Source organism: Myxocyprinus asiaticus, chromosome 2 (assembly GCF_019703515.2).
Source record: "Myxocyprinus asiaticus isolate MX2 ecotype Aquarium Trade chromosome 2, UBuf_Myxa_2, whole genome shotgun sequence".
NCBI classification, from domain to species: domain Eukaryota; kingdom Metazoa; phylum Chordata; class Actinopteri; order Cypriniformes; family Catostomidae; genus Myxocyprinus; species Myxocyprinus asiaticus.
The window spans coordinates 58,873,538-58,897,015 of record NC_059345.1 but is presented as its reverse complement, the minus strand read 5'-3'; the positions used below and the strand labels follow the sequence as shown (position 1 = coordinate 58,897,015).

The window sequence follows — 23,478 nt, the reverse complement described above, 5'->3', positions numbered from 1 at the left end:
GAGAAATAAAGACACTGGTTTGATCCAGTTTACAAGCTTTTAATACAAAAATGACCTTTGTCAGTTAGGTCAAACATCCTCCCCCCAAACAAGACACACAGCTAAAATAAATATTATAAGTGTATTATTTTATTAGAAATGTACAAAGGCAAAAACAGAGACAATAAGGATTAGGTTGTATGCAATTTAGATTAGTAGGCCTAAAGTTGAGAAACTTCACCAAATACTATTCAGTAAAGCACAAGCATATTATTTGATGACTGAATATTGTTTGCAAGTAGAGCCAGATTTTACTAGCAGCAATGCATTTCTGTAATCATGATTGTTTGGTACAAATGGTTAATTTTCTTTATTCCACTGACTGCATCTCCACTTCAGGCTGAGAGCTCCTTGATACTGGTTTTAGGGCTGCTTGCAGTTGCGTGTTCCATGCGTGGGTAAAATGGACCTACCAACCAATTAAGAGGGGTATTGTTGATTAGGTAGTCCATGACGTTATCCATGGAATCCCTTATTCTGTTGAGCTGAGATTGACTGGTGGTGAGGACTGTATCGGAGAGATCTCCCAAGACAGCAGCCTTACTGAAGCTGCTGTAGATCTCCATGGCCGACTGGCTGACAGAGAGAGCCTGGACCTGGATGTGCTGAGGGAGACCCTTAAAGCTGGACACTAAGACCAGACATGTTGTCTGAAGCTGCTGGCTTAAGTTTTGGGCGATGGTCAAGGTGCGGGATTCAATTTGCTGGTGAAAAAGATTTGTAAATCAGACAATAAGGTCATAGCATGTACAACCCCAATTACGAAAAAGTTGGGACAGTATGAAAAATGCTAATTAAAACAAAAACGAGTGATTTGTAAATTATATTCACCCTTGAAAGCACTACGAGTAAACATTATATGATGTTGTGAATTTCATTGTTTTTTTTTATGTACAGTAATTTCAAATCAGATGATTGCAACACACTACAAAAAAGCTGGGACAGTTGAGTGTTTACCACTGTGAAACATCACCATTTCTTCTAATAACACAGATTAAGCATTTAGGCACTGAAGACACAAGTTTAAGTTTAAAAAGTGGAATTTTCCCCCATTCATCCATTATGCAGGTCTTCAGCTGCACAATTGTATGGGGTCTTCGTTGCCTTATTGTGTGCTTCATAATGCTCCACACATTCTCAATTGGAGATGGTCAGGACTGCAGGCAGGCCAATCTAACACCTGCACTCTCTGCTTATTCGGGTAGTATGTGATTAGAAGTTGTCCTGCTGAAAATGCCAGGACATCCCTGGAAAAGATGGAAGTATATGCTGCTGCAAAATTTTTACATATCTGTCTGCATTAATAGTACCCTCACAGATGTGTGAGTTACCCATGCCATGGGCACTGACACACCCCTGGCCCATACAGACACTGGCTTTTGGACCTGACGCTGATAACAGCTTGGATGTTCCTTTTTCTCTTTGGCCCGGAGCACACGACAGCTGTGTTTTTCAAAAACTATTTGAAATGTGGACTCATTGGACCAAAAAACAAGGTTCCACTGTTCTACTTTCTATCTAAGATGAGACCGAGCCCAGAGAAGTCAGCAGTGCTTCGGGACAGTGTTGATGTAGGGCTTCTGTTTAAAGTAGTAAAGTCTTAACTTACATCTGTGGATGCAGCGGCGAATGGTGTTGACTAACAAAGGTTTACTAAAGTAATCCCAAACCCATGTTCATGATATTATTACAGATGAATGATGTTTTCTAAGACAGTGATGTCTGAGGGATCAGAGATCACACGCATTCAGAAGTGATTTTCGTCTTGCCCTTTACACACTGAGATTTGACCAGATTTTTGAATCTTTTAACTATATTAAGCACTGTAGAGGGTGCAATTCCCAAAAACCTTCCAATTTGTCTTTGGGGAATATTGTTCTCAAAGTGCTGGATTATATGCTGAAGCATCTGTTGGCAGATTGACAAGTCTCGAATGATCCTTGCTCTTGAAGGACTAGGTTGTTTTTGGAGGCTCCCTATATACTATGACACGATTGCTTCACCTGTTTAATATCTCCTGTTTCACATTGCCTTCTTATTTTAACTCGTCAAATTGTTATTAGTCTTAAATTGCCCCTGTCCCAACTTTTTTGGAGTGTGTTGCAACCATCTGATTTGAAATTACTGTACATAAAAAAATAAAAAATAAAAAATGGAAATTCACAAGGTAAAACATCATATAATGTATAGTTGTAGTGCTTTTAATATAGCAAAGGGTGAATATAATTTACAAATCACTCCTTTTTGTTTTATTAGCATTTTTCATACTGTCCCAACTTTTTTGGAATTGGGGTTGTACTATGTAAATTAATATCATGTGACTAAAAAAATAGATTTCATAGTTGCTTCCCAAGGTTAAAGGTGAAGTATTTATTTTCTGTGCAACTACCAACACCAAAAGGAATTGCAAAAAGATTTACTGCTTCTCCCTGAAACCTCACCAGTCTTCCATTTGTCATCAAAAACATTGGTTAAGCCATTGTTACTATGTCCTGTATTACTAATTAAACAATGTTTTAATAGTGCCCCAGTGTTTACGCTTTTCAGGGATTCAGCCTACAATTTGCTTACTTACTAGTTGTCTCTGCACATTAAGCTGGGATATTAGAAAATATTTCACCTTTAATTAGTGCATTTTTAAATAACACCCCAATAACATTTATACCAACTATTCCCAATGCTTTATTTTAGTCCAAGACCAGAAGCACATTCAAAAGGGCAAATGATGGCTCAAATGACACAGAATGGAACTGAATGAGATCTCGTTACTCATGCCTGTATGCTTTGGAGAGAGAGCATACCTTTAGTCATTGTTGTATTTACATGTGTAATTAGTTCTTATGTACAATTATTGTTTTATTTGTTTGGAGAGGCGTTTGGACACTAGGATAATAGATTTTTGTAATGCTATAACTTTTGATTGCTTTGTCTTATAAACACAATTTTACTCAATTACAGGTGACATTTTTGGGAAAAAATGAAAAAATATTACATTATTTACACCACGAGATATATTATGTCAAATCAGAAAAATAGTAAATTTTGGCTCAAGTTTTATTTTTGAGTTATAAGCCTTTAAATTTGGGTATGCCACTGAAACAGGAAATCTTTAAAAACACCCTCAGAGCTTAAAGGGTTAATGCAATTATTTTGCTGTGCTGGTCTTTCCCTCAGGAAAAGCAAATTGAGTTTAGCTCAGGTCAACCTACCAGATCCATGGTGTGGTTTAGCTGGGATATGGACTCTTGGCTGCATTGCATGGCATTATGGACCTTGGCCACAGCTCTCTGGTAAGCCCTGTCCCTCACCTTGCTGGAGAGAGACCCCAGCCGCACATAGTAACTGGGTGCATCTAGGTCATTGTCAAATCCTATTGCCATCTTCACTCCACATTCTAAAAGAATGTAAAAGAAAGATAAACAAACAGAGAAATGGGACAAAGAAACAGTTGTTAGATTTTGGAATTTCCACAGGCATAATCTACAATTTATAATCTAAACAGCTTTCATCTTGTTTTAATTCAGGAACCAAATTTTACATTGTACATCTTGTGGCGACCTACATTATCAAAATTGTTTAGTATAAAAAAAATAAATACAAAATGTCAAATCAAATTGATTAAATCAATAACTGATTTAATATTTATTTTCATTAGTTTAATTTTATTAAACTGCATAGGCCCAACAATATGCACGATTATTAACATGATCATAGGCTAAATAGAAAATTTACAAGCCTAACAAATGAAATGGGACAAATAGTGGATAAGCATTAGCCATATTATAAGTGACAGATGAATTTGCACAAAAATACTGTTGAGTTTGGATGCGGAGCCTTTGACATCAACAACAAAAGACAAGGGTATGTTTTCTTCTTTTTGAAAGTTGATATTTATTTTGCTATCTTAACTCTGCACGGTTATATGGATAGTTGCATTTTATTGTTCACATTAAGCATTGTATTTTCCATGCACTCCTTCTGAGAAAAGACCTGAAACCCAATTTTTGGTCATTGAGAACCACTGATCTAAACAAAGATTAGTCTGTCTCTGGAAACAAATGAACTTTAGATTTCTAATAAAGGATCTCTTTGAGATGTGCTTAAATCTGATGTTCCACAAATGAATCGGATTAGTAGGCCAATTTCTTTTCCAGGGAGTTATTCCCAGGACTCTAAACATAATCTTATGAAATATTATGTGCTCAAAACAGTACTAGAAAATGTATTTATACCACAATTGTAACCTTATTAAAAAGTATAATCTTCTGACTTTTGACAATTTTTTTGATTATGGATAACGTATTATTATGTAAGATTTTACATGGTTTTCCCCCACCACCTCTAAAACAATTTGTAACACATAACACTACTGCAAAAATGTTGGCTATGTCCTCTTCTAGAGGTGACTGTTACATTAAATATAGATCAACAAAATTTGGTAATTCAGTCTTTTTTAGTTAAAGCAGTAGAATATTGGAATTCCCTGCTGAGAACCATCAGAGAGTGCATTACACTAAAACATTTTAAATTAGTTGTTAAAATTGGCTGTTGATCATGGATTGAATATACAACATAGTAGATGCTGTGTGTATATGTGGTATTTTTTGGAATGTTTAATATATTGTAGGGTAATTATTATTAATGTTCAATTGTGTGAGTGACTCCAGCAACCAAATTGGCCCGGTTGCTAGGGAGGGTAGAGTCACTTGGGGTAACCTCCTCGTGATCATTATAATGTGGTTCATTCTCGGTGGGGCGCGTGGGGAGTTGGGCGTGGTTGCCGCAGTGGATGGCGTGAAGCCTCCACACGCGCTATGTCTCCGTGGTAACGCGCTCAACAAGTCACGTGATAAGGTGTGCAGGTTGACGGTCTCAGATGCAGAGGCAACTGGGATTCGTCCTCCTTCATCCGGACTGAGGCGAATCACTACGCGACCACGAGGACTTAAAAGCACATTGGGAATTGGGCATTCCAAACTGGGAGAAAAAAATAAAATAAATTCATTTGTGAACAAACACTGCTTTCCAGGGCAGTACTCTAACTGCCGCCAAGGGTTGAAATTTAGCTTTAAGCTAATATATTTATATTATTATAAAGAGTTTTCAGAGCACAGAAGGCATTTACAGATGAGCTGAATTCATTTTTTGGTGAACTATCCCTTTAAATAGTTCACCAAAAAATTTAAATTGTCTCATCATTTACTTACCCTCGTGCCATCCCAAATGTGTGACTTTCTTGCATCTTCTGAACACAAACAAATATTTTTAGAAGAATATTTCAGCTCTGTAGATCCATACAGTGCAAGTAAATGAATATTACAATATTAATTTTTAAGCTCCAAAAGGACATAAAGGCAGAGGAAAAGTCATCCATAATACTCAAGTGGTTAAATACAAATTTTCGGAAGCGATATGATAAGTGTGGGTGAGAAACAGATCAATACTGAAGTCCTTTTTCACTATAAAGTATTATTAGTATTCACAGTCAGTATACACAGTCAGCCATGATTACTTTAATCAATGAGTGAAAATGTCAAATAACAGTCCGGTTACTGAGATTAAGTGAGTAGTATTCAGCTGGTCATGTGATTCTAACATGGCAGCTCCCATATGCGGACCCTATCCATGTAGAATAAAACAGCTCTTATAATGTTACTGATTTGACTGGAGTCTTCATTTTAATGCGAGTGGTCATGATTTCCTACATATATTGCAAAATTACAATTCATATCTTTAGGAGTTAAACTTTTTTAATGAGGAAACAATTACTGGGTGCACCTTTAAATATTGATCTGTTTCTTACCCACACCTATCATATCGCTTCTGAAGATATGGATTTAACCACTGAAGTCTTATGGATTACTTTTATGCAGCCTGAATGTGCATTTTGGAGCTTCGAAACGTTGGTACCCATTTAATTTAATTTTGTGGACCTACAGAGCTGAGATATTCTTCTAACAATCTTCATTTGTGTTCAGCAGAAGAATGTACGTCATACACATATGGGATGGCATGAGGGTGAGTAAATTACTACATCAATTTCCTGGAAACTTCCTAACATTAGGAAATGTCCATCCCATCACAGTCTCACCTTTTTCCTCTTCAGTTCCTGGTAAGTACTGCTCCACCAGAGTCTCAGACGTGCTCAGTGCTGTGTCCACTCCACTGCTGACCAGTTTCAACATCCTGCTCTCCATCACGGTTTGGACTTTACCACTGACCACTGTCCTGGTCTTTCCCATGCCATCCTGCATTGCTCCACGGGTTTTGTCCATCACTCCACTAAGGGTGTGGGAGACAGTTTCCTTGGCACCATTCATGGTCCCTGTGACAGCTTCCTTAGCTCCTGTCACCGCCTCTCTGGCATTGGTGACAATCTGAAAGAGAAGTAAGAAGATTCAAATAATCAAGTTGTACTAATATACACAAGCATGAAAGCCAACTAAATAGGTGATGAGAGATTACGAGTGTCTTAAGGAGGAAAAAGAAACTACTGTTTAGCGTTTAGACAATATTTATATGGACAGTTCACTCAAAAATTAAAATTATGTAAACATTTACTCAGCCTCATCTTGTTTTAGACCCATATGACTTACTTTCTTACTTGGAACACAAAATGAGATTTGTAGCTTCAGTCACTATTCACTTTCATTGTATTTTTTTCCATACAATAAAAGTGAATGGTTCCGTCATTTTGCATTTCCAATTGTGTTTCAAGGAAGGAAGGAAGTCAAAGGGGTTTGGAACTAGGGGTGTGCAGTGAAGCAATTATCTGTATTTGTTCATATGACAAAATTATCTGTATCTGTCTCTGTATTCGGACAGAATTGGATGTGGGCGGGGCTTAAATCGGAAGTGCGTCAAAACTGATTTTTAAGTGTTACTTTTACATTTATAGTTTCTATTAATAAAATATGCCTTGTATATGCCTTTTCATAATAAAAGCCTAATGCCACATTAACTGTGGAATATGTGGTTTCTCCTGGTATTTCTGATATTTATATCTACAAGAAACAATTTTCATTTGTCTGTGAATGTTTAACAAATTATTCTGGAGGCAGGAAGTGTCAAGCAAAATGTTAAATTTCAAGCACACATTTTGCAGTGCATAATAAATACAAATTCAAACATTAAAATAAATAAAAATAAATCAATATAGCCTGCTACCAGGTGAAAGTCCCATAAGTCTATACGGAATCTTTGCAATCTGGTCTCATGAGACCAGGAAGATTTTTTAAGATAGGACACCATTATTTAGTTATACAATAATAATAATAATGTTACATTTATATAGTGGCTTTAAAGAGCTCAAGAATACTTAACATTCTCAAATTTCGCACCGTTTAAAGGAGAAGAAGAAATAATGACTGAGTATGTTTCAGTTTCTTCGTTTTACATAAGCAGGAATATTCCGAATAGATGGAGCATTTTACATTTTATTTGGAATGAAGTCTTAACCAGATAATTACCCTAATCACTGATGTGGATATAAATGTGTATAGACGATGGATAGACGAGCTCCGACGTGAAATCATCACTTCAGGTCAGTAATTTAACATTGCGCTCTGGTTTAGGCTATAAATTAATACATGGGAATCACATGGGATACATTAACATAGACATTTCAAGAAGTGGAAAGTGTATTTGATGTCGTATCTTAGTTAATGTTACACTTGACAAGCTCCAGATGCGCACAATTAACAGAGACCGCAAACGGAGTCGAGACTGCTCCCATCCGATCTGAAATCACACCATGCGCATTTCCATTCATTAAACTTTAGAAATATTGGCTGCACAGATTTATACATTAGTTGTAATTTTGGATATGTTTATTTAAAATGTCGCTTTGATCTTGTGCTTCTTGGATTATCAGTCAAACTAATATTTTTTTTATATTATTCAGACGAATCCTTTATTCGTTTTGAAGTCATTATGCGCGCCTTTCCGAACAGGGTATTCGGCTTCGGGCACATCCCTATTCGGAACAACACAAGGGAGAATGAACCATCCCTTTAAATAATAGGATATGTAAGGAATAATTGACAACAGGCCGTTGAATTATTGAAAAATAATTTCTCATTATACCATGGTCTGTTCTAATACTCGATTCTGATTGGCTGGAGGTGTGCAGTTCAAACCGTTCAATGCACAGGTAGTTCCGGTCAGTTTTAATCACCGTTCGATATTAATGCGCTGTTTGTATCCATCATAACAACATAAAATTACATTAGCAAGCAGAGTGAACTATAGCAATTGAAAACATTTCCTAACCACTTTCATCAGCATAGCTAATATAACGGACTTCAGCTTGTTTTGCACAGAGGGTGAGAGATTGAAATCAGGACCTATTATATATATTTTTCGCTGTCCAGCAAGGTGATGCAAGACGACTGAAACTGTAATGTGTTGTGTGCATTATGTTTCTGTGCTGAAGTGCCACCTATAGCCAACAGAGCCCCTGTGGTATAACAGTGTTTAAAGTTTACTAAATACCTGATCAGAGGGCTTGTGTAGGATAGGCAAAGTCCTCTCTATCTTATCCAGTCCTTTACATGCCAGGGTATTTGCCAAAGAGACTACAAAGGAAAACAATAACTTTAAACTATACTTATTCATATTGTAATCTGCCCTGATTTAAAGTTTTAAACAAAAAAATCAACATACTCTGAGGCTCGAGTTTCCCAATGAATGGTAAAGCACTGTTTAAAGCAGCTGAGGTTATGGTCTTCACGCCATTCTCAGCCACCTCACAGAAAAACTTCAAGTATGGATGATTATCCTTGGTGTTGCAGTACACATTTGACACCATGTCATAGGTGGAAATCACCAAGGGAAGATGAGCCACTCTGGCAACCACATTCTAGAAATGAATGACAAAGAGTCAGATTAAATTGATCAAATCATGGAGTAGACTAGTCAACAACTGTAATAATTTTTTTTAAAGCATATTATTATTTAGGAATAACGAAGAGTAGCCTAGTAATTGGAAACTGGAGTGCATTTTATGAACGAAGATTCAAATGAACACACCTGGTTTGTAATAACTTCCATGGAAGCCATGACGCTGTAATAGGCAGAATAAATATATAACATAAAGAAATACACCAACAAGAGATAATTAAAACTGTGTTCAGCAGTCTAAATAAAGGTTTCTTTTTCCAATGAGAAAGTAAACGTTAACTAAACATTCATTAGCGATATGACGGGAAACTACACACAGAAAGAGCATTGAATATCAACAAGAAAAAAATAAAACATTATTTACCTTTTGTTTTTGTCTTCTGACGTTCGGGAAAAAAATTAGGAACTCACGCACAACTGCTCCGATGAAAAATGAGCGACTGTTACGGATTTTATATGGACTTCTATTGAAAGACTATTGATGACGTAACGAGCAGGGATGTAGTCCAAAGGTCAGGCGCGCGCTGACGGGGATTTCTAAGGTCACTGTCTGACACTGAATGTGAACGACAATTAATTGAATACCGATTCTCTTTAGGGTGTTGTGTATCGGAAACTCGTGTGCATAAAGCTGGTTTGACGTATAATGTACACTAATGTGTTATGCTAGAGCAACTTCCCTTTATTTTGACCTACTAGGTATCTAGGTGAAAGTTCACACATAAAGATAAACATCCGGAACCCAGCTATAAACCCATACAATAAAGAGTTAATATAAGGAGTAAATGGATTATGATCCGTGATCTAATACACATTATTGGTTCATCAATTTGTAGTGACAATGTGATAAAATGGAAGAGAACTAACACCCCATATGATGTCATATAAAATGGGTCTTTAAAATGTTGGTCAATGGTACAACAGATGTAATCAGCTAATTATATCAGACAGATCAAGGCAATGTAATCTAGACTCTAAGTAATAATTGTGTGCAATAATTGTGTTTGAGGGGATCTTCACAGGCTATTTGTGTGGTCACATTTGATAATGTCATGTTGTAATCCAGTTTTGTGTAAATATTTGCTTTGGAGCTATGAGCATGGTTTAAAATCGCACAGTTACATTTCTGCAGTCAATATGGTTCAATGTCCTCACGTGACCTGATATGTTACACTAACAAGCAAACCAAAACATTATATAGGTACCTAAGAACTTTTAAACTTAAAGTCAATAAATGTATTTAGTAATAAAGCATGTCTAACACAATGGTAAGCACTATATTATTAAGTTCAACACACTAAACATACAGCATATTGACAAGTATCAGAGTTATTGCTCCTCTGTAGTACAACTCTCAACAGGCAAGATGATAGTGGCGCGCTATACTTCATCTAAAACTATTCTAAACAAAGTTTTGACCTCATAATAGTTGAGACATGGATTATTTGCACTTTTAAAAATTCATGTCACATGGCAGGACCACTTGAAAGTGATTGGAGATAAAAGGTGATAAGAAATGGTAAAAAAAAAAAAAAAAAAAAAAAAAAAAACATTTACAGGACCTACCCAACTACCCAAACTGTATGTCAACTACCCAAAACTGTAAGTACAACTAAACATATAACAAAAATAACTATTAACAGCACTCAAACAGGCATTCAATTTTTCTACATTTCATACAAAGATTGTCACAAAAAACAGCACCTTCATAAAGTCAGTTCCATGCATTCTACATTTCTGGGCAGCAACTCTTCATTGCAGGGGTTTATCTTACAGGACCAAACTTTGATGGATAGTTAATAGGGAGGGATATACAAAGTATGCCACTAAAATAGCCAAAAAAGTAGCCTTTTAATTGTTTGTGACAATCCTTTGCTTCAAGGAATAGGTCACCCAAAAAATTCTCATCATTTACCCACCCTCATTCCATCCCAAGTGTGTATGATATTCATTCTTCTGCTGAACACAAACAAAGATTTTTAGAAGTATTTCTAAGCTCTGTTGGTCCATTCAATGCAAGTGAATGGGTCCTAAAACTTTGAAGCTACAAAAGCACATAAAGGCAGCATAAAAGTAATTTATAAGACTCCAGTGGTTAATGTCTTCTGAAGTGATATATGTATGGGTGAGAAACAGATCATTATTTAAATCCCTTTTTTACTATCAATCTCCGCTTTCATCTTTCCTCTTTTGTGTTTGGTGATTTGCATTCTTTGTGCATATATCGCCACCTTCTGGTAAGGGGGGAGAATTTATAGTAAAAAAAAAAATAAAAAAAAAAATAAAATCTGATTCTCACCAACACCTATCATATCGCTTCTAAAGATAAAGATTTAACCACTGGAGTCTTATGGATTACTTTTATTCTTGCTTTTTTTTTTTTTTTTTTTTGGAGCTTAATTTTGGTACCCATTCTCTTGCATTGTGAGCACCTACAGAGCTAAAATATTCTTCTTAAAATCTTTGTGTTCAGCAGAAGGTAAGTCATACATATCCTGGATGGCATGAGGGTGAGTAAATGATGAGATCATTTTAATATCTAGGTGAACTATCCCTTCAAGTTCACATTGCACCAGACACGTTTTTTAAATTTTTTTATAGGGTTGAATCATAACAGCTTTCAAGGAAGCATGAAGTTCTCTGATCACTACATGACCTGATCTATTACACTCAAAAAGCCTTGCAAAGAAGGTTTACAAACCTCTTGAGGATGACATTGCAGCTTTCTGGACCACCCATGCAGATTTTGTGGGAAAACAGAGTCAAAGAGCAGACAGATGTAAAAACTCTTGCCATTGAAAAGATTTCAAGAGACCTCACAGCTTTGTTTTCATTTCCAGCAAAAATCAAATATGGCACTATGAATAAGGTCTTTAAAATGCATCTTGCACATCAAACAGAGAACAGAGTTTGGGACAGCATGGTAACCACCAAGAATTGTACCCCACCCCACCCCAAACCCCAGAACACCAATGCTTCCAAAAAATAGTTTTATATAAAAAAATAAAATGACAAGGGCCAAGATGAAAGCATCACATCCATCATATAAATACATTCTTCACACACTCCTATTTGGATGTTAACAACTTAAAAAATATCTCATTCAAAATAAACATATTACATGTGAAATTCTGAAAAATCAGTAAAACTAAGAATCCTTTGAGTATACAAATAACAATGGTGGATATGTCAGACATCTTAGTTCTGCAACTTAATTCAATCATTTCAGGAACATTTTGAATGCAAAATCCTAGCACTAATTACTGAAACTACTTAGTTTGAATCAGACATAGAATTACTTAAGTAACAGGTCTCATAAACGCACAAAAGCATAAAAGATAAAATATTTTACAATACAGTGTCAAAGCAATTTGAAATTGCTTTTATAATTAAAAAAAAATCATTGCTCAGTGAGACCATCAGTCATCAAAATGAATGCTTGCTTCCTTGGCTTCCTTGATTTTCTCAGCTTTAGAAATTAGCTATTAAAAGCAATGAGACAAATATTATTTGATGTCGATGAAACAATCATTTTTGCTTCATACAATCTAATAATAATGTACAGTGTACCTATAATTATACTGCAATTGAACGATTAACATACCCTTTCTGTTCCTCGCTTTTTTTCCCTAGGTCTATTAAGCTTTGCTTGTCGGTCCACCAAAATCTTCTGCCAGTACCTCTGCTCATGGTCACCTTTTTATCAATGATGAAAATAATAATAATAATAATAAGAAAAACACAGTAAATGAACATACTTAAAAATATTTTTTTTGAGCCAAAGACCAATATTTCTCAGAGCTATAATAATAAGAGGTGTTAATAAAATGATTATTCTAACCAGAGAGGAGTTCAAGATTCCAATTGTGTTTTTTCTGTAGTTCTGATCGAGTTGCAATGATCGCCTGTGCATCTTCAGGACTTTTGAAGCGTATGTGACCCTCTGCATCTCCATCAAGAATATCCACATAGGCCACAGCTGATACCTCAGAGAGTGTATCCTATGCATACAGGAAAAAAACCGCCCTCACAAAACACTGCCTATTTATTTTGATGCAACCACATTCAAAGTTTCTAAGTTTACAAAACTAAACAACTTTCTCAGCACTGTACCTTGATGCACTTCTTGTTTGGCAATGGTTGGTTATAGCTAATTTTGACAATGACTCCACTCATAAATTCAGGGCCAGAAGTAATCTCTTTCTTAGCTGTATCCTTAAAAGCTGAGGTAAGAATAAAAAAAGAAAAATTAAATATCAAAAATAAAAATCATGATCACTGACATGCCATAAAGGTGAGATTTTTGTGAACTGTATTAACATTGTGGCCGAATTTACAAGCTGTGTATCAACAACAGATACTCACAATCATTGTTTTCATTCTCTTTAGTCTGTGTGATGCCACACTCAATTGGCTTCTTATTGATCCGAGCAACTGACTGTTTTAGAGTAGCCATGCAGTGCTTCTGCAATGTCAGGTACTCCTGCTTCAGTGTTAGCCACTCTTTCCTAGCAGTTGAATAGGAGACACAGGTCATCCCTCATGACAATTATCATGCAAACGGCTGTTTGACAGAACCCACTGCATTACTTCAACATCTGTCTCACTAACCAATGAATTCTGATCTTATCTTTAAAATAAGAAATACAGTACTTACTTTGAGAGGACTCTGAGCGGGATGACCTCATCTCCTATTTTTAATCTCTCTTTATGCTGCTTCTTTCTCTTCCTCTTGGCCTTCAAAACAGAATCCTCTTTCTTTTCAGATTCTAGCTGCTTTTCATTCTTGCCTTCAGTTGACAAATCTGTGCACCAAAGACCACTGAATTTGAATTTACAATTGAAAATGACATTAAGGACAAAGTCCCAAAGGTCTATTCACAGAGAGTGAAAATTAATCACAAAAAGATTTAAAACAATGTGTTCCTATAGACTGGTTCACACCAGTGACTAAATTTGTCCAACAACAGAAGTGATATGAAAAGCAATTGCTGACAAATTTGGAATGGGATACTTGAATGGATATTTATACTATACATGCCAAGCACCATTTGATCACAAAAGCTGTACTATCATTACACACAGTTCACCTCTACTATTGTCATTATATCACATATTCCTACATCACACCTAGGGTTGCGCGGTATAACGGTTCTAACGAAATATCGCAATACCAAAAAATTTAAAACGGTACGATATTGGGGGCCTGGGTAGCTCAGTAAGTAAAGACGCTGACTACCACTCCTGGAGTCGGGAGTTCGAATCCAGGGCATGCTGAGTGACTCCAGCCAGGTCTCCTAAGCAACCAAATTGGCCCAGTTGCTAGGGAGGGTAGAGTCACATGGGGTAACCTCCTCATGGTCGCTATAATGTGGTTCTCGCTCTCGGTGGGGCGCGTGGTGAGTTGTGTGTGGATGCCACGGAGAATAGCGTGAAGCCTCTACACACGATATGTCTCCACAGTAACATGCTCAACAAGCCACGTGATAAGATGTGCGGATTGACAGTCTCAGACGCGGAGGCAACTGAGATTCGTCCTCCGCCACCTGGATTGATGCGAGTCACTACGCCACCACGAGGACTTAAGAATTGGGCATTCCAAATTGGGAGAAAAGGGGATTGTATAAAATAAATAAATAAATAAATAAAAAAAGGTACGATATCATCTTGTTAATTTCGGTACCATATTAAAGTATGCTGCCATTAGCAATATGTAATGTAGTGTGAGAATTTTGAGATGAAATCAAAGACAATTTGAAAATAATAATAAAAAAGCCTCTATATGGCCAAGTGTGATCATTAAACAGCAAAAGGATGTCATTTAATGAAATAATATAGTCACATGCGCTACGCACCAGAGTATAAATAAGAGGCGCCTCTCTGCCCTGTCATCAACTTCACACACACACAGGCACGAACACACACACACAGGCACGCACATGAACACACACACACAAACGCAACACACACTACTAATGCTTGATTTTCATGCTGTGTGTCCAATAGTATCCATCTACAGAGCCACAGATCAGTGTGTTGAGTGTATAAACGGCTGTGAACTCTCAAATGAACTCTTTCTCCATTGCAGCTCGGAGATTTCAGCTCGCGAGTCGCGGGAAGCTTGATATAGCGAACGCTTCACAAACAGGAAGAACTTCAAAGATCTTTCAAAATAAAAGTCCCGCTGAAATGAGAGCTTTATTTAACCGGATGCGTGAAACTGAAGAAGTTATGATTGATTAAATTCAATTTGATTAAACAATTTGATCATAACATTTAATTAAAACATTTAAAAAAGGCATCATTTTTATCTGTAAGACTTTATGCAGTTCTTTTAGACAGGTAATTTTCTGTGTAATTTCTAGTGCTCGACCGATATATCGGTCGGCCGATACTAGCCTTTCACAGATATAATGGTATCGGCGTATATTTTACCGATATGCGCAGATTCGAAAACTTTTTTCAGAACATATAATGCAGAAAACAATGCTTTAGAATTGGTGTCATAGCGTAGTTTGTCCAGCAGAGCGTGCTCCGGCTCCATTGTTTACAGAGCTGACTGAGCTAATGGTGGCTCTGCAGACAGGGCGAAGTTCAGCGGTGTCATCACAGTAAGTTGTTAACTAGTTTGTTAAATACATACTGGAAACTTAATAAAAAATGACCCCATCATTTTCCCTTTTCAATATAACTAATATAAAGTTAATCTTGTCCCTGACAACCATGTCACTCATGTCTGTTTGCTGTTAGCCAGCTATAGTTTGTCAGTGCAGTCAGTAATGTAGCAGATTGAAAGGTAAACACCAGAGCAGCTTTTTGCAGCTCAGCAGACAACGGTGCGGTGGTGGATTGTGTCTGCTGAGTGTTCATTTCATACTACGTTATTACTTAGTTTGTGAGACACAATGCTGGAAAGTAAAATAAACAACATCCGTCTTTTACTCTCCGTGACAACAAGCTTATAGCTAACTAGCTAATCACGTAGCTACTTTCATTGTTGTCAGCGGAAGCTAATGAGTAAACATGTATTCACCAACTGTTTTGTTCAGGATTCACAGTTTGGTACCCACTTCAACCGAACAATTCCAGTCGTGTCATTTATAAAATGTAATATTTAGAATTCTGGTTTTCCACCGTTGAAAGTTTCTCCTGAACTTGTATAACAGGATACGTGTATCACCGCTGCCACTGTTTTTCTCTTGACTCATTTGCATTTGACTGATACTAAACAGTAATACTGATGTTTATTTAGCTATTTATTTTATTTTTATTTATTCTTTATTTAAATGGTCTGCATTTGACTGATACTAAACAGTAATACTGATGTTTATTTAGCTATTTATTTTATTTTTATTCTTTATTTTAATGGTCAGTATTTGACCGATACTAAACATACAGTACTGATGTTTATTTAGCTATTTATTTTATTTATTCTTTATTTTAATGGTCAGCATTTGACTGATACTAAACAGTACTGATGTTTATTTAGCTATTTGTTTTATTTTTATTTATTATTTTAATAGTCATCAATTGACATACTAAACATACAGTACTGATGTTTAATAAGCTATTTATTGTATTTTTATTTATTCTTTATTTTCTCAGTGTTCATTTCTAGAATTTGTTGACAATGTATAATAATAATGTCAAATATTCTCTGATAAAAATATTTGTTTAAGAAAGCAGCCTTCTGAATACCTTTGCATAGTCATATCGGTGCAAAATCGGTGAAAAATCCACATAGAAAAGGTCTGTTTTCATTCCAGTTCAAAAATTAAATATATCGGCCACCATATCAGTAATCGGTGAATTTTCCCTCTCTAAAATCGGTATCGGTCTCAAAAATCCCATATCGGTCGGGCTTTTTTAAATTTGTTGCCCAAGTATCGAGTTAGTATCGATACCGAGGTACCAGGGCTGGTTTCGTACCAAAGCCAAAATTTTGGTATCTGAGCAATCCTAATCACACCATCACTGTTTATCTTTAAAACAAGCAATATGGTTTGTTGGATGCCTTGTATTTTGTATTTAAAGAAATATTTCACCCAATAATGATAACTGTATCATAATTTACTCACCCTTATGTTGTCTTAAACTCCTATGACTTGGAACTGGAATGAAAGTTCCTCGTATGACACTGAATATGAAGATATTTTAAATGGAGATTTGGCCATACAATGCAAGTGAATGGTGACCAAATGTTCAAGTTCCAAAAAGGACATAAAGGCAGCATAAAGGTTATTAATACTCAAGTGGTTTAATCCATGTGTTCTGAAGCCAACTGATTTTGGGTGAGAAGTGAACAAAATATAACTCCTTTTTAAATCTTGACATTAGCAGTCTACCTGGCTATCATGATTTCAAGCTCGATTACACTTTCTAGCACCATCTAGTACAGTACCCTAGGGGAGCACAACACAATCAAATTAGCAGAGCAAATAAAAGCTAAATAAAAATGTAAAATAAGCCACAACACAATGAAATTAGACCACAAAACAACAGAAAAGCCACAGCACAATGGAAATAAGCTTCAACACAACGAAATTAAGCCACAACACAACAAAATTATCAGAAAAGAAATATTTATAAAAACTCTGTACTTATTTGTCAGTAAGTGCTCAGGCCAGTACCTGACAGGGGAACTCTTGCAGTGGGACTCTGCATCTTCTGAGCAGCCTCATGATCTCTCATGCATTGAGTCAGACTGCCACACGACTTAAAATACAGTGCTTAAAAATATTTATTTTCTGTTAATTTCGCTGTGCTGTGGCTTAATTTCATTGTGGGGTGGCTTATTTCCATTGTGTTTTCAGCTTTTATTTGCTTTGCTAATTTGCTTGTGTTGTACACTTCTCGGCCACCGTAATCTAGCACTCTGAGCCGAGCGGAGTGATGTGATTTTACCTGGAGTGAGGAGCAGGCTTTTTTTTTATTATTATGTTTTTATTGGAGCATCGTTTTCTCTTTGTCCAAGAGGGTCCACTAATGCTCCATCACGAGCACAATTAACAGCCCATAATGCAGCAAAAATTTGTTTGTTAAAACATGTTTTAAGCAGATTTAAACACTACTGGCATGAGAGAAAGATGGATTTGATAGATTGAAATTCTACATTAAGTAGAATTGAACGTTAAATCACCTAAACACCAACCAAACGTAGTAATTTGTTAGTTCCGGTCCTCGAATCTGATTGGACAAGAGACGTTCCTTGAGTGCTGATGACTCAGTACAGCAGTAGTCAGACGCTTCACTCTTTGTATCACTCCGTTTTTGTTTGCGGCATTCTAAACTAAAGTGTAAGAGCAGAACAGATATGTAAAAAGCTAGATATGTCTCTTTTCATTTTACCCTTTGACATTAAAGATTTTAGCCAGCAGGTGGCGACAAAAGACCATTTTTGTGTGTTATGAGCGAGTTGAACTGAGTTCATTGACGTCAGCGCTGCCAGTCAGTGAGCGGTTTCTATGAAGTCATCGGCAATTGCCTCTAACTCCATGATCGCTCGGATTACTACTAGACTACAGCTTGGAAATACAGCTTCAGCATTAAGGCTTATCATAGCTGAGAGACACAACAAATGAAGTAATCACACCAGGGTTCGTACAGATGCTTCAAAGTTAAATTCAAGGACTTTCAAGGACTTTTCAAGCACATTTTTATTTGTTTTCAAGGACTATGTCATCGAGATGTCATTAAAACAAATTATTTTTGTTAATTTTAAATAAAAATATTTTAACCATTCAGTTAATTTATTTTTATAAAACACCACTTATTACAAGTACAACAATGAGCATCTTTAACTACATATTCTCACAGTAACAATTCTTGGTTCATTCATGACGAAATTGATGTGTTATTGTAGTGTGCTCCCTTAAAACGCACTTCACTTTCCAACAAAAATGAATAACTGGGTCCGTAAACAGTAGTCCATATGACTCATGTGCTATGTTCCATGTTTTCTAAAGTCACACAACAGATTTATGCGAGGAACTGACCGAAACTGCAAATGGGTCATTCTCAAAAAAATTTAACTTTCCAACTTACAAAATATTGACATTTTCCATTTAGTTCAGTTTTTGCCTATAAACGCTGATGGTAAACATTTTGTATCATGTTGACATTATTTTTATTCATAAAAGACAACTTAGCTGTTGATCTTTCTTTTATTATTTAATTTTGTTTCATGAACGAAGCAAGTTAACACTAAGTTAACACTAACGAGGGTTAAATGGGTTACAACACCACATTTTGAGGGTTCAATGGGGTACAACACCAAATATTTTTTTGTGAAAATATTAGTTAAAATGTATTAAAAATAAGTACAAAATAAATACACAAATAACTTTACATGTCACAGAAGTGGTGTACCAGAAGAACAAGGTTTTTTTTTTTTTTTTTTTCAGGCAATTAACAATTTCAAATATATTTTCTAAAAAAAATTGCAAAACAGAGTCAAGCCATTTCATATCATTAAAGGTTAGGTTATCAAATTATAATAATTATTATTTTTATTTTTTTTGCTATTTGAAAGCTTTTTTCATGACTAAAGAAGTCAAGGGACATGTTTGTCAACATATTTTGATATTGACCCAAATGTTGTCAGAAATAACCTATTTTGTGAGACACAAAGCTTTCTTTACAGAAGGGGCTCTAGACAGCTCACAAAACTGAATCCTCCATTGATCTGCATTGAAATCATTCAAAAGGCTTTACATCTCATATCATTTTTTCACTCTGGAGAGTAAATTGTAATTAAAACTGATAGTTGCAAGGATTCATACTTGTTAAATCCGCAACAGCAGTATCTATAAAATATATATTTTTTAAATCCTCCAGTAACACTTGATTGTGATTGGCCCATTCTGAACAGCGCTGCCAAAAGTAACAAGTGCAACATGACAGCGCCGTCTATGTGCTGCCTGCTTCAGCAGTGGTCTGTCATCATGTTTTTCCGAAAATAAATAAATACATTTCATTTATTAAATGATTTAAGCAATGTATTTTGAGATTTTCTATAATTCAAGAAATTTATAAGCACCTCTTGGTAAAAATTGCTATTTTCAAGGGTTTTCCAGGACTTAAATTTGAAAAAGCCAAATTCAAGTACTTCAAGCACCTTGTGCGAACCCTGTCACACATGCTCAAGGTGCTTGACTACCAGAGTTTCTGCATTAGGAGTAGAATTCAGATTAAACAATATTCAGCATGGTGGAGGAGAGAAACGAACTGGCTACCATGAAATACTCAGGAAGACCCTGCTCATACGGCTATTTTTTACACAGAGAAAATAATCTTTAGCAAGCTGACTAACACTAAAGATGAGGGATAGAGTAAAACAGCTATAGCTTTACTGTTCATCTCTGCTTAGGAGGCGCGACAGACGCAGGTAAATCACTCAAGTGCTCTCTCTTTCTCTCAAACACACACACACACACAAACACATACATCTGTGTTTCTCCAATAACTTGTTAGAAACAGCCCAAGCCGCCGTTACTAGTTCTAAAGTGACGTTCTCGAATTAGTAACGGAGGATTGGGCACATCTTTTGAACTAGCAATGGCAGACCCTTATCCATGGCATTAGAAAGTAGTTCCATACACAAATGTGTTTATTTGTGACAATCCTTAGTTTTTCCGCATTGTTTTACTTGTTTGTTGAACTGTTGTATATAAGCAATATCACACGTAATGTGATTACCTATGGCACTCGGCACCCGTGCTGATGTATGGCCACACAGCACTCTTGCTTGTGTGATATTGCTTAAATATTGCTTTTAGTGCCTTAATTTATTCAATTTACATTACTTTTTATTATCATAAACCTGTAGAACAAACGTTAGCATTGCAGCATCTTATATCAATTTGGCTGCTATGAGACGTCTCAGTTGATAATCAAGGTAACGCTCAAAATCACAATGTAATCAATATCAAAATGAAAAACAAGGCCCCTCTTTGACACGTCTGTGTATAGCTGTCACTGAATATCAAACTGAGCGAAAAGTCAAGTCACGCATTTTCATTACGATCATCGTTTTCATGATCGACCATTGCTGTCATTACAGAGTACTCGAGCCCTTACCTACTGCCTAACTTTAAATATGTGTTTCATGGAAGAAATTCAGTCACATTGGTTTGGAAAAACATGAGGGTGAGTAAATGACGACGTATTTTTGGGTGAACTATCCCTTTAATTACCTTGAATAAACCAAAACAATGTTTACCTTTAATCTCACTCTCCTCCACTTCTACTTTCCTCATTTTGGAGGGCATTTCCTCTTGGCTCTCAGCGTTTGACGCATCAGCACTGCACGATCTTCGCCTCTTCTTCTCTGCTTTCTTGCTTGCTGTGCTTGTCATTATTACAAGGTTTTTGGTTGCAAATTCATCGGTTGATTGTTTCTTTGGCTCATGTGTAACCTCAGCGTCTACGGCTTCTCCTGTGTCCTTCACTTTATCAACCACCACTTCTTGAACGGCACTGTTTTTAAGCCCACTTCGAGAACTTTTTTCCTTCTTTTTCTTACCATCCTCTTCCTCTTCTGAAAGTAGAAAATGCAGCAAATAATGAAGTGCTAGCCTCTGATCTCTTTTATGTCACAAGATAATGTTGCAGAATAAAAGCAGCACATTACGTTATTTCAATATTTTACCTTGTGTTTCCTGGACAGCATCAAAGGGGATAGGTTTTTTGCTATGAGTCTTCGGAAAGATGCCTGGCTTCCTGGGAGCACCTTCTGGAGGATTGTTCAGCATCTAATGAAACACAAAGTGAATTAGAGTGAATTTCATTCCTACTGACTCCAGTTCTAACCCCAGCAAAATTAGAAGGGATTCAACTACTATAAATCATGGTACATTTCTAATAAACATGGCTAAAAATGAGAAATTTCTAAAGTGAGTCAGTTACCTCTATGGCATTCTGTGCCTGCTCTTCTGTCTCAAACTCCACAAAGGCGAATCCTTTGGGGTGTCCTGTGGACTTGTATCTTGGGATGCTAACATAAATCACATTTCCACACTTGTTAAACACTCTCTCCACCCAAAGGTGGTTGACCGTCCTTGGCAACAGCTCCTGAAACGCAACAATATTAATCTATTATGAGAGAGGATACATTAAAAAGGTACAGAAGACATACAAGGAGCAAATATGTTAAATGAATATGCAATTCTTTACAAGCAGTTACCACATAAACGGTGCGGCTGTCCACATCTTTTGGACTCTCACCAAGCGGACACTTCCGTCGTATTCGTGTTCCCTCAATACTGACCTATGAATGCAACAGTTTTCAGGACTTACTACATATTGGATGCAGCGCAATTTAAAAAAAATAAAATAAAAATAAGTAAAATCACACCTCTACAAATGTTGAATTTTTTAGAGCCCTGGATATCAATTTAAAATCTGTAGTCAACTTCTTCATTCGGTTGAATGATGTTAATATGGATATGTCAATATCTGCAAAGCAGCAGCAGCAAAAAAAAAAAAAGAAAAAAGAAAAAAAAAAAAGTGAATCATTACATTGCATTATAAATTTGAGCCTTTGCAAATAATAAACCAGACCATGTGATGTACACAATATAGATTCACGTGCATACTGGAAGACTGATACATACATCCATCCCTGGACTGTTCAATGAGACCCTTCATGAATTTGTCGTTGTGGAGATTCACATCGCCAAACCAGAACTCCACCTGCTTCTTCACATCAGCCAGCAGCTGTTTCACTCGAGATCTCTTCTTTTTCTCATTCTCTCTCTTCTTTTCACCAATGTTTGCAGAGGCGGAGTCCCCTCCTATGGGAATCTTTTCTGTGTCTATCATCTTCCTATGACGGTCTTAACAAGAGTTCAAGATCGGTTAAAGCAGCGTGTAAATGTAGCTGTAATGATTTCAGGTTTTAACGTTATGGCAATTAGTATGTCGAGCTAACTGACTAAATCACCGCCTTAGACTTTAACTTACCTTTAACTTGTCACTTGTACCTTCCTAACAGTAGGCGAGCGTTTCAAATGACGATTATAATCGCGACGCTTAGAAAACAGTTACACGCTGAACCGCGTTAAAAATATTCGCTTTAGATCACCACGGCTACAATTTTAGGCATCCTTTTGCAGCAAAAACATCACCGACTTCTTACCAATTTTCGTGCAAACACATGTTTTTGTAAGCCACACACAGATGTAATGTATTGAGTAATTACTTTATGTTTGATATTAGTGCATTTGCTCAAAGTTCTTCTACTTCATGTCGCACAGAGATGACGTAGGAGTTGCGCCGGGAAATTTAAAGAGGTCGTGCAAGAAGTGAAAGTTATTTATTTGAAAAATCTAATTTTCTGAAAAGGCATCGGAGATACCCCTTGTTTTTGCACTTTAATATTTATTTTATTATGTTTAATGTATTTACATCCACAAATACAGTGTATGCACTATAAATTGGCTTTTCATATATATATATATATATATATACAGGTGCATCTCAATAAATTAGAATGTCGTGGAAAAGTTCATTTATTTCAGTAATTCAACTCAAATTGTG

At 36.2% G+C, this 23,478-nt stretch overlaps 2 protein-coding genes across 4 annotated transcripts; both read right to left on the bottom strand.

Annotated features, from left to right (window-relative positions):
• Positions 1 to 111: 111 nt before the first annotated feature.
• LOC127450468 (perilipin-2-like) lies at positions 112 to 9,478 on the bottom strand. Of its 2 annotated transcripts, XM_051714607.1 has the most exons (8): positions 9,374 to 9,478; positions 9,305 to 9,337; positions 9,070 to 9,103; positions 8,704 to 8,899; positions 8,533 to 8,615; positions 6,131 to 6,416; positions 3,249 to 3,433; positions 112 to 743 (listed from the first exon to the last, which is right to left on the bottom strand). In XM_051714607.1, exons 3-8 carry the CDS (start codon positions 9,097 to 9,099, stop codon positions 375 to 377), a joined length of 1,149 nt encoding a protein of 382 aa, XP_051570567.1. In that variant the 5' UTR covers positions 9,100 to 9,103; positions 9,305 to 9,337; positions 9,374 to 9,478; the 3' UTR covers positions 112 to 374. The 2 variants fall into 2 exon arrangements, with proteins under 2 accessions (XP_051570567.1, XP_051570559.1); XM_051714599.1 differs by having other exon boundaries at positions 9,305 to 9,452.
• Positions 9,479 to 11,377: 1,899 nt separating this feature from the next.
• On the bottom strand, positions 11,378 to 23,183 carry LOC127450458 (la-related protein 7-like). Of its 2 annotated transcripts, none has more exons than XM_051714575.1 (13): positions 22,903 to 23,183; positions 22,554 to 22,775; positions 22,295 to 22,395; positions 22,124 to 22,207; positions 21,847 to 22,011; positions 21,590 to 21,692; positions 21,161 to 21,478; positions 13,598 to 13,745; positions 13,306 to 13,448; positions 13,054 to 13,163; positions 12,782 to 12,941; positions 12,545 to 12,636; positions 11,378 to 12,422 (listed from the first exon to the last, which is right to left on the bottom strand). In XM_051714575.1, exons 2-13 carry the CDS (start codon positions 22,759 to 22,761, stop codon positions 12,360 to 12,362), a joined length of 1,695 nt encoding a protein of 564 aa, XP_051570535.1. In that variant the 5' UTR covers positions 22,762 to 22,775; positions 22,903 to 23,183; the 3' UTR covers positions 11,378 to 12,359. The 2 variants fall into 2 exon arrangements, with proteins under 2 accessions (XP_051570535.1, XP_051570545.1); XM_051714585.1 differs by having other exon boundaries at positions 21,161 to 21,473; positions 21,591 to 21,692.
• Positions 23,184 to 23,478: the final 295 nt, after the last annotated feature.